Source organism: Chaetodon auriga, chromosome 20 (genome assembly GCF_051107435.1).
Source record: "Chaetodon auriga isolate fChaAug3 chromosome 20, fChaAug3.hap1, whole genome shotgun sequence".
Lineage (NCBI taxonomy): Eukaryota > Metazoa > Chordata > Actinopteri > Chaetodontiformes > Chaetodontidae > Chaetodon > Chaetodon auriga.
In genome coordinates, this window is record NC_135093.1 from 11,502,774 (window position 1) to 11,520,148 (window position 17,375).

General features: G+C 40.9%; 3 protein-coding genes and 1 long non-coding RNA gene across 4 annotated transcripts; 1 reads left to right on the top strand and 3 right to left on the bottom strand.

Annotated features, from left to right (window-relative positions):
* Positions 1 to 2,657: 2,657 nt before the first annotated feature.
* LOC143339299 (tripartite motif-containing protein 16-like protein) lies at positions 2,658 to 4,337 on the bottom strand. Its single transcript, XM_076760469.1, has 4 exons — positions 4,286 to 4,337; positions 3,394 to 3,456; positions 3,159 to 3,298; positions 2,658 to 3,068 (listed from the first exon to the last, which is right to left on the bottom strand). Exons 1-4 carry the CDS (start codon positions 4,335 to 4,337, stop codon positions 2,658 to 2,660), a joined length of 666 nt encoding a protein of 221 aa, XP_076616584.1.
* A 437-nt stretch (positions 4,338 to 4,774) lies between these two features.
* On the bottom strand, positions 4,775 to 6,063 carry LOC143338644 (stonustoxin subunit beta-like). Its single transcript, XM_076759198.1, has 3 exons — positions 6,044 to 6,063; positions 5,796 to 5,938; positions 4,775 to 5,555 (listed from the first exon to the last, which is right to left on the bottom strand). Exons 1-3 carry the CDS (start codon positions 6,048 to 6,050, stop codon positions 5,136 to 5,138), a joined length of 570 nt encoding a protein of 189 aa, XP_076615313.1. The 5' UTR covers positions 6,051 to 6,063; the 3' UTR covers positions 4,775 to 5,135.
* A 2,235-nt stretch (positions 6,064 to 8,298) lies between these two features.
* LOC143338612 (uncharacterized) lies at positions 8,299 to 16,876 on the bottom strand. The gene is made up of 3 exons (XR_013079262.1): positions 16,811 to 16,876; positions 12,760 to 12,863; positions 8,299 to 8,438 (listed from the first exon to the last, which is right to left on the bottom strand). It is a non-coding gene; the product is annotated as an uncharacterized LOC143338612 (long non-coding RNA).
* LOC143339260 (tripartite motif-containing protein 16-like protein) lies at positions 10,699 to 11,842 on the top strand. The gene is made up of 4 exons (XM_076760429.1): positions 10,699 to 10,750; positions 11,046 to 11,108; positions 11,194 to 11,336; positions 11,414 to 11,842. The coding sequence occupies exons 1-4, from the start codon at positions 10,699 to 10,701 to the stop codon at positions 11,840 to 11,842; spliced, it is 687 nt and encodes a 228-aa protein (XP_076616544.1).
* Positions 16,877 to 17,375: the final 499 nt, after the last annotated feature.

Here is a 17,375-nt window from a genome sequence, read left to right on the forward strand (position 1 = left end):
GCTACTGAACTCAACTCACTGAGCTGCTGTACAAGGGACACATGAAGAAGTGAGGACGCTGACAGGAGGACGACAGGGGAAAACTGATTTCGATCTTTTAATGCTATTAATTTGTTACACAATTGACTCTTTCACAGTCAAATGTGGGTTCATCAGGAAGCTCAGAAGAGACTTTTGCTGCAAAACCTTTTGCAAAACATTGTGTGCAAAGTAGAGCAGACAGCAGCTTTAAATATGGGCCACTCTCCCCTGCAGCCTATATGTCACGCTATATGTGTCACTTATATAGCTTATAGCACTTTGCTCATAACACAAGCTTAGAGTTACCACTCACTCACATGCCTCGCATAAGCCCATCCAGACACATCACATCCAGATTGAAACATGTGGGGCGCTGGCGCTGGGGGTGTCATTATTCTTGGACCATGATCTGCATTGGTGTTTTCTTTGAGTCCGCGATGGCTGTTAATACCTGTCATATACGTTTAGCTGCCAAGCTGACTGACTGTAAATTCTCACTCATACTCATCGCAGGAACTACTGCATAAATCACACTTAGGTGTGTGTGTCAGCAGTTACACTGTATATGCATATATGTAACCAAATCTTTGTTCGCTTTATAGTTAGTGGAACAAATATTTGTTTTTATGTTGTTAATGACGTGGATTCCACAGTTGTTTATGAGGTGTGACAACCTTGATCTTCTGTGCAAAAATATTCATCAAGTATTCAAGTGGGGATTTGGCCTCAATACCTACAGTAGATGGCTAAAATTAACCTTCGAATTTTGAAGCAAATAAAATGGCAGAAAAATAACAGGATGCTAAACTTGTTCTCCATCTTCCCAGTGGCACAGCAACAATTAACCATACGAGCACAAATAGTTTTTTAATACCCTTTGATGCATGTGTTGGAAATGACCCGCCTGGTCTGGGTTCTTCTTTTTCAATATTTTTCAGACAAATATTGCAAAATTTGAACCATGCACATACTCCAAATGGTTCAAAAACAGCCATCATTTTACTTCAGGTGTGCATTGGATAGACATTTTAGGCTTTTAGTAGGCTAGTATGGCTTAAATTATTACTGCTGCATCTAAGATTCTAAACAGCCGCCACCAGAGCCGATACTACAGGAGTTAAAACACTGCACAGCACTGATTGGTCAGAGAATCGTCACTCGCGTGGCACAGGGCAACCACATCCATCTGCTTGTCTCTCCTGTTTCTTTCCACAGTGCTTTGTCTTGCTGTCTTCAACCTTTTCTCAGTATTTCCCCTTGCTATGACAAACACCCACATACTGAGAATCTAGAACACCATCCCCACTGATGCCCTCCATTATTCCAGTGTTTGTTTGTGATGCATTGAAGATGATGGCACGGCAGTGTCACACAGCGTTGCTTTGACAATCAGCTACTCCTGCCTACATTGACGGGGTGATGACTGCAGTGGAAAACGAAATCAAGAAAAGTACCTGATCCCATAAGGGAGCTGAGGCGAGCCGAGCCGTTCCATGCATGCAGAAACAAGGATATAGTAGCGAAGTAGCATGGCCTACAGTATATGAGCATGAACCAGAAAGGATCATTTTTTACCCACCTGGTGTGTGAAAATGTAGGTTCTAATGGTCTATGCACCTAAAGGTTAGCATGTGTTTATACATGTTTATATATCTTTTCCCAAGTCGTCTCAGCCGTGCATGGCATTCATTTTATAGTATGTAGGAGACATGACAGCAGTTACAGTTAATGAAATATGAAGTATGAAATACTGGAACGACGTGTAGTCGCTCACTGGGATTCTTCATGGCACTTGTTGAATGAGGCTGCGTGATGCATTGGGCCTCCAGGAGCGTGAATGTTCTGTGTTTGTCCCACTTTTAGTTCCTGTTAAGCTCATGCTTTGGGTGTGAAGGCGGCAGGAATTGAGGCCCACCTGTCAAAGTAGGAAAGTGATCTTCGAGCTGGAGCCTCTCACATATCAAAGTGAGCCCCTTTGACCCAGAGGGGGGGCGATTCTCACTCCTTCTTCTTTACCCTGCAAAAATCCAGAGGGGATCGATGCTGTGGGCTCTTTACACTGTGTGTGCAACCAAATCTTAGGGACACCCAAAGTCCTTCACCCAGTAGACAGACAAATGAGAAGCCTTAAATCAGGTCAAGTGCTGATATTAAACTTGAAACATGAGAAAATGTAGCCTTGGCAGTTATAAATTATAAACATGGCAAGAGAAAAGAATATTTTGATTGAAAGATCGTTGCACACAAGCGTTCATTTATAGTAATACGTTCTTTATTTCAGATTTCATGAAGTGACAAGACGCTCGGCATTGATGAATATCATAATCAGTTCATAAATATCCAATTCGATGGTATAGAATCAAACATACAGTGTACAATAAAGGAGTATCAGACAAATAAATACACAAAAATTGTAAAAAATATCTCTCAAAAATTATGACAAGTCTAATAACAATAAATGTTTTTCTTTCAGCAAAGAACTGATGTATGTTTTAATTAACTGTTGTTAAACATAATTTTAGGTTAATTAAATAAGAATTGAAGGAATATGTGAATAAAGCACAAGCCACAGTTAAGAGTTAAAACCTGATTGTTTCATATTTGTCACAGATTTGATCAGTTTTAGCTTTAACGATTCATTCTGGCCTCTTCAGTATCGCGCATGAGGACTGGATTCCCATCCAGAAACCTGGAAGAATCTTTTTGTCGATACAAGTCTTAACTTTATGCAGAAGCTTGACCTCCCTCTCTGACCCCTCACCAGTTACAGTATAAAAGTTTATAATCCCCGCAGGCTGGTCGATGTAAACTCCAATTGTGGAGCAATACGGGACATCCTTTATGTCTTTGTCTATAGCGTTGAACCAGATCTGGTAACAACTTCCGGACCAACAAAGACCCCAAGACTCGTCATTTTCTCCAAGACCACTCGGCCCAGAATGAGCCCTCCGTCCTGCTCCTTCATAGGCGGCACCGATCACCACCCACCCCGAATACTCCACCTCCCAGTAAGCCCTCATGTTCCAAATAGCCTCTTTGCACACCACCTTTGAAGAGATGAAAAAAAGAAGAGAACATTTGTTTCTTTACCAGACAGCCTCTGAACGTATGAAACAATGAGTTGTTTTCTGACTTACCTGTGGAGAGTACTCATATCTCTCTGGTCTATCCAGGACGGGACAAACCTCCTTAGTTCTACGGCACACCTTAGACCCGCTGTCAGAAATCCACAGCATCTTGTTGGCAGTCTTATCATCCAAGCACAAATTCATCCAGTCTACAGGAGAAAATCAAGCAATGGTAGTTTTTTTAATAATCCCTGGAAAATATCACTCAACATTTAATATTTGAGGGAAGAAAATCTGCCTGTACACTTCATAAGCTCAGCTCTGCTTGTTGGCTCCGGGATGTTCGGCACATAAACAGGAACTTTTTCTGTCAAGGAGAGGAAACTGGCGTAAATGCTAACTCCACACAAAGATTGTGAATAGGTGAATGAATGCCTCGAGTCCATTACCTGCATTTGTCTTCTCATTCTTTTTGGGTTTAATTTTGTTCCCTAAAAAGGTCAAGGTCAAAGGTTAAACTCCAAACATGTGAAGAGCTGTTTCCTGTTTCACACAAACACATGATGCAAACATCTAAACATTCATGACATACACTTCCAGTACTAAAGATGTATGGAGAGATTCGACAAATGTGTCTTTTAAGAAAAACCTGCGGCATCATTATCTGCTTGTTAGTATCACTGCAGTGAAGGTATAATCATCACTAAGATTTCACTTCTTTGATACTTTTTTTAATTCCAAAATAACATACTGTAGTCTATTATGGAAACAATTGAAACACATTTCATTAAAAGGTGCTTCATATTGTTATTAAAGGTCTTGAATGACATCATTTTGACTCATTTTGGCATGACACCCATCATTCGCTTTTTTCACATAATGAGGGATTTTCGATGTCCGTGTAAACACACTCATGCTATCAAAACCCCAGATACAGTGTTCGACAGGACATCTACCGCCATCCAAGTAGGAGCTGGCGGAGACAACAATGTTTGATGAAAGAAGTTCAGCCTCAAACTGTAAATTTAAGTCACCCTTTAAGTCTCAGGTTTGTATGAAACACTCTCAGGCACACATCTGTCAGTAACTGTATCAGCAGATAAACACAGATGCTTATACATAACACAAATGAACAGATAGAATATAAATAGATAAGGTAAATAGAATGGTTTTACATTGTACAAAAGTACTTGTACCTTGTTTGTTGTTTTCTGGGAGGATTATTGTAGAACTGGGTCTAGTTGGCATCTTGAGGCTAAGTGTTAATAATCCACGTCCAGAGGCTTCAAAAATCTTTGATTCATTCAAAGTAAAAAAGTGAAGTCTTGTCTTCCACTTGACTTTTATATCCTCAGTGAAGATGAGGCAGGGGGTGGGGGGTGGGGTGGTTCAGGAGTGTCTGAAAGAGGTGTTGAGGTCAGTGGAACGGGTTCTCAGCAGGGGGTCAAGGGGGTGTATGCACCCGACTTGGACATATGGATATAAGGGGTTCTAGCACAGGCATCTGACCTGAAACTTTAGGAGTGTGTTCAGAAAAGCAAGAATACGGTTGCAAACATGACTGAAAGTAAGACGCAGAAACTGGTCTTGGTACGTGTGCAGCACTATATTTCGCATATTAATGCAATCATGTAAAAATTTGGATGAACAAACAAGAACAGAATGGGTCTCACTCAGTATTTTATTATTTATTCATACTTTCTACATACATTCATATCAAACTACAGCAGAAAACCCTAATACATTATTAGCAAACAATAACAATGGAAGACCATAAATACATATAAATATATCAGTAAAATCCTTGAGTGGTCCAGGGGGTTCAGGAAAGTCCAAAACAGTGGAAGGTCAAAGGTGAATCCCAACCGAAGCCCAGCCTGATTCCACTTTATTGTAATGTTTTAACCTAATACATTTTGTGTGCACTAATGTTTTCATTATGATGTAATGTGCAGGATTTATGCAGGCTTATGTTACAGATTCTGTGTTTAAACCTGCCATAATAGCAGCTTTATTACAAAAGGATGAGATGTTTCTCTCAGTCCTTTATTCCTCCTTCTTTGTGATCCAACAGTGCGACTGTGAGCCGAGCCAGAAACCTGGTATCATCTTCTCCTTAACGGAGCTCTTAAACTGCTGCAGAAGTTTTACCTCCTTTCCTCCTGCGCTCTCTCCATCCTCCTCCACAGCGTAGAAGTTAAGGATACCAGCAGGCTGGTCAAGGTAAACGCCAATTGTGGAGCACTTAGGAACATCCATTATCTCTATATGCTGGCTTTTGTGCCAGGCATGATAGCTGGAACCACTCCAGCCGAAACCCCAGGACTCCTCGTTCTCTCCCAGGCCGCAGGGTCCGTCGCTGTTCCTCCTACCTGCTCGTTCGTACGCGGCCCCGACCACGACCCATCCTGAAAACTCCACCTCCCAGTATCCCCGGAAGCCGAGGATGCCTTCCTTGCAAAGAACCTTGAGGAACATGGATGAGAACGATAGAGTAATTTAGAGGTAGTTTTACATAACCTGTGGTTTACTGTCGCTGGCACGATGGAGAATTCAGAGCAGCCTCACTTTCTCTGGTTTTCCAAACACACAGGGGTTCGTAACACTATTGCCTGTGTTTTACAGTCACATCAAACTCCACCGCCTATGGCATGGTGATGACAAGTTCACCGCACTTACAACTTTAACTCCATCTTTATACTTTACCTGTGGAGCGTACTCATATCGCTCTGGTCTATCCAAGACGGGACAAGTGACATTGTCGGTCATGCGGGCCACCTTAGCACCGCCCTCTGTGATCCACAGCAGTTTATGGGCTGTCTTGTCATCCAGGGAAAGGTTGAACCAGTCTGAAAAAAAAAAAACAGGACACTTAGCAAAACAAAGGACACTTTAATAAAAAAAATCAAGCTTGGATCAAATTGTGAAAAAGATGAAAAGAATAAGAATCTCACGTTTCATGAGATCAGCTCTGCATTTTGGTTCTGGGATATTTGGCTCGTAGGCTGGGATCTTCTCTGAAGGGTGACAGAACAACATCAGTCAGACTGCAGATGGATGGTTTTGTCTTCATTTAACAGCCTGGAATAAGGTGAGTGTTTTACCTGTGGCTGTGTTTCCAGCTTTGGCTTTTTTTGCTACAAAAAAACCAAAAAGAGGAACCTGTGTTAAGATCAACACACTTTATAGTTGTATACAGGCAACAGTATGTGTCAGGCGTGTCTCAACAGATGATGAAGTGAGCCACTGCAAAACCATCTGCCTGTGTCAGATCATCACATCAGCCACTGCATGCTTTCTGGAGCCAGAGGTTGATTCATGCCAACCAGGTGGAAGGATCAAGACACCTCACGCGCTGCAGGGGGGGGCGTCGGTCACACCAGAGCACAGCGTTCAGAGCAATTAGGGACATGGTCTGCATGCTCGTGTCAGATGAGTTGGGGATGCACCCATCCAACGTTTGTTTATTGAGGTAAATAACAACCAGGGGAGTTGAGTTAAGTCGTCTAAAAGGCAACAAATAGCATTTCAAATCTGGTCTCAAATCTTATGTGATGATAATAGATTGTAACACTCACTAAACTAATAATACAGGGGACTTGCTTTAATAAAAGGAGCTTATAGTAATACAAACAAAATAATAATTAGTCTGTTGGCATTTAGATTTTAAATTAAACTTGATTATAGGTGTCAAGACTGTGTCATGACTTTCCGTGAAGTACTAATTGATAAATTAGCCACATAACAGGCTTATCCCTCATGCCAGTTTGGTAACTGATATTTTGGTGTCATGTGTGAGAATTCAGTCTCCAGTTTTTTTTTTTTTTTGTTAATGATAGAGATCAAGAAGAGGAGACACTTAATCCCCACAGCATTAAGATGTCAACATAAGTAATGTGTTTTATTTATACCAACAAGGAACGTCACCTCCAAAATAAACCATTAATCATTCACTCATCAGTGTCAACTGAAGAATATTCGTGACGTGTATTTTAGCAATCCAGAAAAAAGCACAATGCAATTCAAGAAAATCAAACTATAGTCAGAGCACAGCATTGCCCGCTTTGTACAGTGATGCAAGAGTTCAAGGTGAAGCTGCACTCTGCCGGCTCATTCATATCTTCTTGTCATCATTATCAACATTTTTCAAGCTTAACGGTTATTTTTACGCCACGCGGTATGCGTGTCACGTCCAAATGAGCTCATATTTATCTCTGCGTTGACTGGAGGCTGAAGGAGACCATGCGAGAATGTGAAGCCACCTGTCTGGATATAGCATGAGGTGATGAAAATAACGGCTTTGTCTGGTCTCATTACAACCTGACACCACACAAAAGATTTAGGCTTAGAAGCAGCTTCAGCTCCACTGCGGCAATCTTTGTGAGCCTTGTTAGTCAAGTCGTGATGGGATTGGATGAATGCCTTTGATTATGAGTGATTAGCTTCTCGCTGCATCTGTTTCAGTGGTGATAAAAAATCAAATTTAAGTGTGAGGAAGTGCATTTATTTTTATCAATACCATGTTCATGTCTTTTAAAAGCTAACAATTGTACCAGAAATCTATTCAAAACAACAGCAGCTGCAAAGTAGTTGTTTGAGACACCTCTGCAAGTTATGCCTCCATATGAGTCTACATCAGTTTCCCTTGTTGTCACAGCCTATAGAGGCGGACATCAATGAGCTCAGACTGGATTATACTGAATACCCCAGCTGCAATCCTGCTGAATGTCACCCATTTTCAAGACTGGCATTACAGCATGTTAAATACATGCAGCATGTTAAATCTCTCTTAATGCAGATGATGTTGACACTTGCAGACCCCTGCTCCCAGGCAATAAAGCCATTATACGCTCCTCTTAAATGACAAGCATGAAATCAGCCGGTGAAATATTACGCTTTCCACGCAGACATAAACTCCAGTGACCCGTTCACTCAGGATCTGCCTCAGAGGATCATAATAAAAAAGCCACTGCTGCACGCACAGGCTGGGGTTATTAAATCAGTGCATTTAAAGCATTCCTAATAATTTCCATGTTATGCAGCAGGTTTGAGGTTTATGGACCCTCTACTCTCAATTATTTAGATGGATGCATTCAAAAATGTATGAGATTTAGCAGGAAAAACGTATTTAAGCAACGATTTTAAATTGGTGACATGCAGGATATAAAGTTCACCTTTGTCTGACTTCCGTGTGTCAGAAATGATTCTCGTGGTGGTGGGCATCTCGATACCGGCAGTGGGCTTGTCTCAGCCTGATGTCACTGGTGTCTCTGAGTGTGATGAGTCTCTGCTGGCTCCAGCTTATTACCACTCTTATATACCATTAATGCAGGACACAGGTGAAGGAGTCTGGCAATAGGAAGGAGTGGAAAGGGGGCGTAAGAGCGGTGTAATTGGAGCTGTGCATGTCTGTTTTTCCTTAAAAAGGTTCGATGGATGCTTCAGTGTCTGGAGGACATCCCCTATTACCAAGTAAACCCCACCCAAGTCTCTCCACATCACTACCACTGATCTCTCCACAATGTCACGGTGACAGCATTGATGCATTGATGGTGGAAGTGGTGAGTGGTGTACGTGAACAACCATCCACCCACACACACACACACACACCCACACACACACACACAAAGATAGACACATTTCAGAGTATTCAGCTGCAAAGAAGTGTGAGGTCAAACAGGTGCAGAAGAATTACTTATTGAAAAAGCGGGAATATGTTCACAAGTTTAAAAAGTCAGCATTCGCTCTACATTAGGGGAATTATTAGTGGGATGTGACAAACAATTAATACGTCTCTCACAACAACATTTCTAAAGCCTGCATTTGCCCAGTACTCTTGTTCTTACATTGAACATTTAACTTGAAAAACAATAAAACGTATTGTTGTTGTCACATTGTTAAAGTCCAATTTTTGTCAAGCTTTCATTGTTACAGCTCTGTAAATATCGTACGATTAATTCTTAAATTCTTAAGTACATATGAAGTTTTATTACAGGTTTAACTTAATCACATAAATACACTGAATCTGACAATAAACAACATGAAACAAACCATTTGAAATCATGACTTTATTACGTAAGTGATGACATTCGAGTCCAAAAGAGGTTAGGACGCTGTACATACAGTATTTGTATATACACACAAAATTCAATTAATTTGTTTTGCAAATTAGCGTTGTACAAACAGGCTGCTGACATCATGATATTAAAGCCATTACTAAGTCACTTGATATATGATATTAACATCTGATAATCACACATTGTAATGTCGGGTATACACCAACCAAAGTCCAAATGTATATAAACACAGATGACTAACCTAAATACTTAGACAACAGCCAGCCACTTGTCTGGAGGTTCCTCGGTTCATGTCATGCCAGGCTTAGCTACTCTCATGGCCTGCATTATCACATCAACCATTTACAATCAAATGCTTTAAAGTACATAGCACGGGTCAAAAGAAAAGGCATGTCGCTGGTCGTAAACTCTTTCTTCTGACATGCTCTCCACCGTGGGCTGAGGTGTTTACTGTTTGGGCAACCTGCCAAAACCTCTAGTCAAGGCTGTCTCGTCCTTCTTGAGTTCCAGCCTGCCCAAGCATATGACAAACCGGGGCACTGATTACAGTGCAACTGACATACAAAACACTACATGCCGGGAGCTATAGTGTCAGAACTGTCCCAGAATGCCCAGTGGGATTTATTGAAAATAAAGAGGAGCAGTTGTGGCTAACAGGTTTGCATGTGTTCTCCAATCCTCCTGAACAGTAACCAGAGGCACCAGGCTCCCAAACCACCGCTGACAGACAAGTGATCTCTGCCAAAAGCCTGAGCTGTGGATGGTCAAGGTCAAGACTTCAGTTTTTAGCCTTCCAGAGAGTCTATAGGTCTAAATATCCTGAATTAAGTGCAAACTATCTGCTCAAATTAAACCACTTGAATAAACATTAATGGCCTGTATATAAATGATTGACTTTTACAAACACGTTCAGGGAACACATGGCATGTTAGAGGCATTTGAATCAAACAGTGTCTAAACGCGGATATTAAGGATTCAAAACCTAATTAAAGGACGTAACAGAGAAAATCAGGCACATTATAAAAGCGATTATATCTTTACCTTGAAGTGCTCTTCTTTGAAAGAGCACAGGATTACCAGAGATAAACTCTCCACCGCCATTTCCAAAAGGTCTCAAGTTGCTGTTAAGCTCTGTTTTTCCAGTCTTACGTAAAGTGTCTGTACTGTGCAGGATGACCGCATTCCTGAACAGCTATCGATTTCCAAGATGTGTGTTTGATTACACAGAGATGACAGGATAATTGTAAAGGTAAATTCAAAACTACTCAGATTAATATGGGTCAGCAGGTCAGGTGTTGGCACAGACCAGAATATCCTAGTTTGGCAGACTCTGTGGCACGCCCATTAGTGAGCTCATTATCTGTACATACCTTACCAAAAGTTCTCCTAGGTAGCCCCATGGGCCCCCCCAAAACCTTTAATACCCCCGTTCCTGTGGGGGTATATAAAGAAGTCGTTTGCATCACTGCAGCAGTACGCCGCTGACAGACGCCGACATTCAGGAAACCTCAACACGGCAAGGAGAGATAAAGATGCCAACCAGCGCTCCCAATAAGAGGATCATTCCTGCAAACAGCAGGCCGGGTGAGTGAACTGTAGTCCTCAGCAGATGATAATGTAGAAATCACAAGTTTCATCAGCCAGGGGTAAAAGTTAGTGTTTGTGCCATGGAAAGATAATCAGGAGTTCTTTCTTCACTCATGCTTGCAGTTTCTTACATGGATTTATTTTATATTTACAGGCACAAAAAAATCTAAAGATGTAGCTTCTCCAACGGGTAAGTGAAAAGTGCAATTTTCAAGGCACTGCCACTGCCTTGGCTTGTTACTTCATCATCTTAAGATCAGCCACACACTATGTGACTTTTCTCATCACTCAGATAAAATCCCGACCTATGAGCCGAACATCCCTGAGCCCACATGCAGAGCGGATCTTCTAAAATGTAAGAACAATCATCTGAATTCACAAGCTGTTTTTCCAGACTCTTATAATATGAAATTCCTGTGCAAATCTTTCACACCCCACAGACTGGATCGACCTTTCTCTGGATGACAAGACAGCCAATAAGATGCTGTGGATCACAGAGGGCGGATCCAAGGTGTCACGCATGACCGATGATGTCACCTGTCCCGTCCTGGACAGACCAGAGAGATATGAGCATGCCCCCCAGGTGGGTTTTAAACACCAAATCCAGATGTAAAATCCTTTTTCCAGTGCTCAACTAATTTCATCCTCCTCCCATTTAAGGCTCTTTGCAAAGAGGGCATCCTGGGCTACCGAGCTTACTGGGAAGTGAAGTATTCAGGATGGGTGGTCGTTGGAGTCGCCTATGAAGGGGCAGCAAGGAGGGGGAGCGACGGACCCTGTGGGCTGGGAGAGAATGAACAGTCCTGGGGTCTCGGCTGGGGTGGATCCCACTACCAGATGTGGTTCAATGGCATTAGCAACGAAATCTGGGACATTCCCCAGTGCGCCACCATTGGGGTGTATCTTGACCATCCAGCTGGCGTCATCAACTTTTATGCGGTTGAAGAAGTTCAGGAGGGGGAGGGGAGCGAGGCCAGAAAGGAGATCAGGCTGCTGCAGCAGATTAAGAGCACCTTTAACGGGAGGATGTTGGCAGGTTTCTGGGTTGGACAAAAGTCATCATGTTTCTTAGTTAAACGAGAGGAGTAAAGTTTCTTACATTTCCAGTCAAAATGAATTTGCAATAACCTTTCTAAAGCTGGGATATTGCTGGGTACAAGCATCGGTCAATTCAAAACCAAAATCTTTGTATATAGAAATATATATTGATCAAAAAGCTGCTATTTGTTTAAGTGATTGTGTATCATTAACGTGTTGATTTTGTAAAAACTGAATGGAAAATATTGTTTAGTGATTTCACATATATGTGTGTGTATATATATAGTAGCATTGTGTACTGTCTATTCTGGTACCATAGGTATATTCTGCACTCTGTAAATCAAAACTATGAATCTGTGTGACTTCATTCAAATAAAATGAATTTTGAAGTTTTACTCACTGAGCATCATTATGAGTTACAAAGGTCAGCTTGCTTTATTTAAAGCAAAGTTCATGATAAAGTATATGAGACGAGGAGTATAGCGTACATATTATTTTGAGTCAAAGAACTTTAATTTGTAATAATGAAATTAAAACTGATTCTATTTACATGGAGCCTCATTGCTATTAATTTTAGCCTTATGTAACTTTTTTATACAGCTAAATATGAATATAAATCAATCCAGGGCACCTCAACATCTGTAAACCCTTAAGGCTTTCAGCATGCTGAGAGGGTTGGAAACTGCATCATACCAAATATATCTCAACCCCACCACATGTAAGTGTATTTGCTACTAGATCTGCCCTTCTGGGATGCTATTGTTTTTAAGAAAACAGAGTAAATGAGCTTGATATTGATCGATTCACAGAGATATTTTAAAGAGAGGACCAACAAGACCTTTTTTTTTTTTTTTTTTTTTTGCAAATCTGCATTGCTTTGTGTTATCCTCCGACAAAGTCATTATTTAAAAATACAAGATTACAGCATGGGAACATTAACCCATCAATGCCATGTGAAGCATACATACTGTACCAAACCTTCAGCTGCTCTGGATCTTTCATTCTTCACCTTCCCCTGTTAACACTGAGCAAGAGGGGCCAGAGGATTAGGCTGGTGACATGAAAGCAGATCCTGGGAAGCAATAAACAAGATCACATGTGAGAACACAAATAGGGCCAATGAGGGTGCATGGATGGAGGAGAGCTGATGGAATATAAGAGAGAAGATGCACGGCTAAACTTAATGCTAAGTTCACTGATTTTTCCCATCATTTTAGAGTGAAGAGATCAGTAATAACAAAGCTGAAGTGTGCACGGATCGGAGGGGAAATAAGTAAAAACACTGCTCACTGGCTTGTTTGCACAGGAGTTTAGAAAGCAGAGGGATGTAAAGTTCAGTTCAAGCATGACTTCATGGCTTCAGCCTTATTTCACAAACACTGTATCACAAAAAAACAAAAAAAATAAATAAATAAAAAATACAGCAAAAAAACACACTTTTTAACACATTTGCATGAATGTATTTCTGTCAATCCCATGATTCATATTGTCTTTATTTATTGTTGGTGACAACAAGACTGCAATTGCAATTTGGAGCCTCCTCTTTGTTGTCCTCTGGTTGAGAGGATCTAGCTTTGTCTGTGTCTCCCCCTACCGACGCTTATCGGTATAACAAGTTATGCCACCCAGCCCGTACTGCGCCACAGCGAAACTGTGATACAACTCTGGGAAAGAGACTCAGAGTTATTCTAAACTTCGATTATACTAAAACACTTTTCACTTTCTGGAGTGTGGCAGAGCTGTAAAATAAGAAGTAGTGATGTGTGAATTCTCTTGACAAACTAAAACTAGTTAAGAGACATGACCGTGCAATACTTTGTAGAAGCCTGAAAATTGATAGAAAAGTGCTCTAAAGTCAACTTGTGTAACGTGTAAGTGAAGCTTTTCTAGATCCTGTTTGAATTGTAATGTCGATCAAAAACTGACACATCATTCATATAACAAGTCTGATCGATATTCAGTGTATTTGTGCTTTGTGCTCTTTCAGTATAGTTAAATGCAGTTAGAATATAAAGTCAATAAAATATAGAACAGAACTGGTGCCTTTAACTATGCAGTGCACTGATGGACACGTGAACCTCTGCAGTTACTGAGTGAAGCCAAATTCCTTTTTAAATGAAACGGAGGTTCCTCTTGTGTCCACAAGATGGAGCCATGGTGTCATATATTAACAATAAATGATCTGAGACAACAGCCAATAAATCACATATATATCATACACTCTTATTCAGTGTTGTATTCATTTGCTCATGAGAAGGCTCCTTTAGCCAAGCTAAGAAGTTCACAAATTATACAAATAATAAAAGAATAAATTTCTTATTAAAGCAATACGCACGAATCAGCCAGATATGCCTATATTGCCCACTAGACAGTGCAATAATTGGCCAGTCTTTAATGAAAGTGAGCAAACTGTTGCAGTATACAGACAAACACTGCTGCTGAATTTCATGTTTAAATTAAGCCATCTCATCACAGAAGGAATAAATAAAACGGTGGTCCCTCTGCTCTGAAGTTTGTCCAGTGTGAAGGAGCAGCCAGAGTATCAGTTCCTCTGCAAGTCAAAACGATGTTCGTCTTTCAGCGCATGACTCCCGCAGATTTCCGTTGTTTGTGTGTAGCTTAGAGCAGTCACCATGCTGGGGTTACTCAGCAACTGTGGTACGCACGGCTACGGCTGTAAAATCTGGTCAAATCAGGTCATCATTTAGAAGACGTTAAAGCATTTCATTTTCTGCAGGGAAAACAAAAACTGCTGTACTGCCCTGCAAACGATCTCTGTGACTGCATTCTATCAGTAAAAGTCCCCAGAAATTTATAGTTGCCCTCCAGTTCAGTTCCCTTATCAGATTGTAAAGTGGGTTTGGAAGCAGGCTGTAAACTTCGAAAATATATTGCATGATGACACAACACGTCACAAACGACACACTCAAGACTCCTCCTGGAAGATACTCAGCAACACCAGCGCCATCTGCAAAGTTAATAAAATGTCTAATGCCTAAATATACGTGCTGGCAGCCATGAATACGCTTTATATAGGAGTGGAAGAATATACACAACCCAAGAGAGAGACAGCATAAAAAGGGGAAGTCTGAGCACCAAAATCTGTCACTTTAAATGTGTGTGATGAAGCCAGCAGTGTCCAGATCAAACCTTGTGTGGAAATTATGATAAGAAAATGAAGAAAGCTTAACAAGACTAATGAGACGCAATGTAAGTGAGCATCCCCAGGTTCCTAATGCAGTGCACATACATACCACACCTCTGCCACAGTCTCCTGGTTTGCTCAGTTTCTCCTGAAACAGACATTTCAGCACTTCTTTTGAAAATACAACATCAGCTGGAATCCTTTCTGTGCAAAACAGATTTTCTGTTAAATTCAATTTAAACTTTGCAGACACACCATTAAACCCCATCGTCACATTCTGGACAACTAATCACTGACTAATCATATTACATGCGCACGATGCTGACTGGGGAAAGTTATTTTCATGTTGCCAGTGAATCTTTATCTCATCACTATTTCAGATATTTTTTGAGAGGCTAAACTGCTCTAAAGTACTCTCCGAGAAACTTAATATACACACTGCCCTTCTCCATCTGTCTCTCTTTCTTTGCCCGCATACACTCATCCACACACACACACACACACACACACACACACACGCGCACACACACACACACACACACACACACACACACACACACACACACACACTCTTACTACCATACTCTAAACTTCCTTTGTTATTCCATTTTCTGCATCAGGGCTACTTTAAATTACTCTACCCTACTTGTCATTTACTGTTCACCGCTTCACTGCTCTGTTACTATAACAGCACTCCACTATGCTAGCTCCTGAGCCCTGTAGTAACATTTAAAGGGACTTTATTTGTACATTTTATTGCAGGCGGTAACAGGTTACAAAGGAAATGTTCCAACATTTTGGCATGCACACTTATATACATTTGGTCTGAGAGTTAGAGGAGATCAACACTGCGAAAGCTGCTAATGCTGAAGCCAAAGCCACAAGGCAATTAGCTTAGCTTAGCATAAAGACTGGGAACGGGGGAAACAGCCAGCCTTGCTCTATCCAAAGTTCACAAATACAGCTAACAACAGCTCTAAAGCTCTAAAGCTAACTGTTGGTAGATGTGTTTTTTAATGTTGTTCCCCCCTGCTTCTAGTTTTTATGCTTGCTACATATACACACCGAGGCTTTTCAACCACTTCAGCTATACATACACCTGTCTGGTGGTCCCTGTAGACTGACATGCCTGCCCATTTCACAGATTCACACCTTGACCCCACAGCGGGGGACTTGTCTCCACAGTAGCTCCAGCTGACGTATGCACATTTCTGAATGATGGAGGAGATGACAACAGGTAATGAAGACGTGTCCAAGACTTGAACCTTCACCGTGAGATGCAAGGGACCGGGAGGCAGGCACTGCTGCGTAGGCTAACATTATAAACACTGGCCAGCTGACCATGTACAGTAAGCCTAGCTTTCCCGTCTTTGTGCTACAAATAGGATCCTATAAGCATGATGGGACTTAAGTAATGTAATTTTACTCCAGTGCACCTCTTTGACAGCTATAGTTGCCAGTTGCTTATAAACATAAACAAAGCACATGATCAGTTTATAAAAAGTGATACGTTCTTACAGATTAAATTACCAAACTCTATGTAATGTGGTTAAAATTAGTTCCAGCTCGACCAACTATAAAATGTGGCTTTTGAATTAATGCATCAGTAATCCAACAATAAAATATATACTGAAACAATATAACAATCACAGGAAATACATTTAATTTACCCTGTTTACAGTGTTTATGCAAAGATAAGCGAACGCTTGCAGCCAGAAAGCAAATATATCTGTATTTCAAAAAATGTCAAACTATTCCTTTGAAGGTAGGATTTAGGGGGACCTATTGGCAGAAATGGAATGAAATATTCACAATTATGGTTTCAATACTGTATAATCAGTTGAAGATCACTAGAAGTGTTGTGTATTCTTTACCTTAAAATGAGCTCTTTATATCCATAGAGGGAGTGGGTCCTCTTCCATAGAGTCCACCATGTTGCTCAGCCATGTTCCTACGGTAGCCCAGAAGGGACAAACCAGACACATTCATGTTTTTTGTGTTTTTTTTTCCAGCCGCCAGAGGTTCTCCCACACACAAGTCATCACTATGTGGCAATAACTCTACACACTGGCCCTTTAAGTAAAACAAAATCCAAATAATTCTTCCAGTACCATCCAGTATCCTGCACATTCATACAATTTGAAACATGTTTCACATTATGTGGCAGCACGCAGTATTTTACAAACCATGAATGAGAAAATAACACCATTCAGAGTCTAAAAAAACATGCAATGTACTCATCTTTATCACATCAGTTTAACTGATTCCATAACGATGTGATGAATGCAGTGCAATGAATGCATATGTTATGCTTATCAAAATCTACCAAATATCTGATTACATCATTCTGCACAAAGCGTGCTGTGTGTCAAGCATCAGTAAGAGATACGGTGTATTAAGTACTCATGTCCACACTGTGTACGGGCACCTAAGTGTACT

What these genes read in the sequence shown, in the direction of transcription:
- LOC143339299 (XM_076760469.1), bottom strand. Translation starts at nt 4,337, where the DNA reads ATGCCAACTAGACCCAGTTCTACAATAATCCTCCCAGAAAACAACAAA. An exon ending in CCCAGAAAACAACAAACAAG is followed by an intron (nt 3,457 to 4,285) that starts GTACAAGTACTT and finishes TCTCCTTGACAG; the next exon opens with AAAAAGTTCCTGTTTATGTG. An exon ending in GATATGAGTACTCTCCACAG is followed by an intron (nt 3,069 to 3,158) that starts GTAAGTCAGAAA and finishes ATCTCTTCAAAG; the next exon opens with GTGGTGTGCAAAGAGGCTAT.
- LOC143338644 (XM_076759198.1), bottom strand. An exon ending in GATATGAGTACGCTCCACAG is followed by an intron (nt 5,556 to 5,795) that starts GTAAAGTATAAA and finishes ATGTTCCTCAAG; the next exon opens with GTTCTTTGCAAGGAAGGCAT.
- LOC143339260 (XM_076760429.1), top strand. Translation starts at nt 10,699, where the DNA reads ATGCCAACCAGCGCTCCCAATAAGAGGATCATTCCTGCAAACAGCAGG. An exon ending in TCCTGCAAACAGCAGGCCGG is followed by an intron (nt 10,751 to 11,045) that starts GTGAGTGAACTG and finishes CTCATCACTCAG; the next exon opens with ATAAAATCCCGACCTATGAG. An exon ending in CAGAGCGGATCTTCTAAAAT is followed by an intron (nt 11,109 to 11,193) that starts GTAAGAACAATC and finishes CACACCCCACAG; the next exon opens with ACTGGATCGACCTTTCTCTG.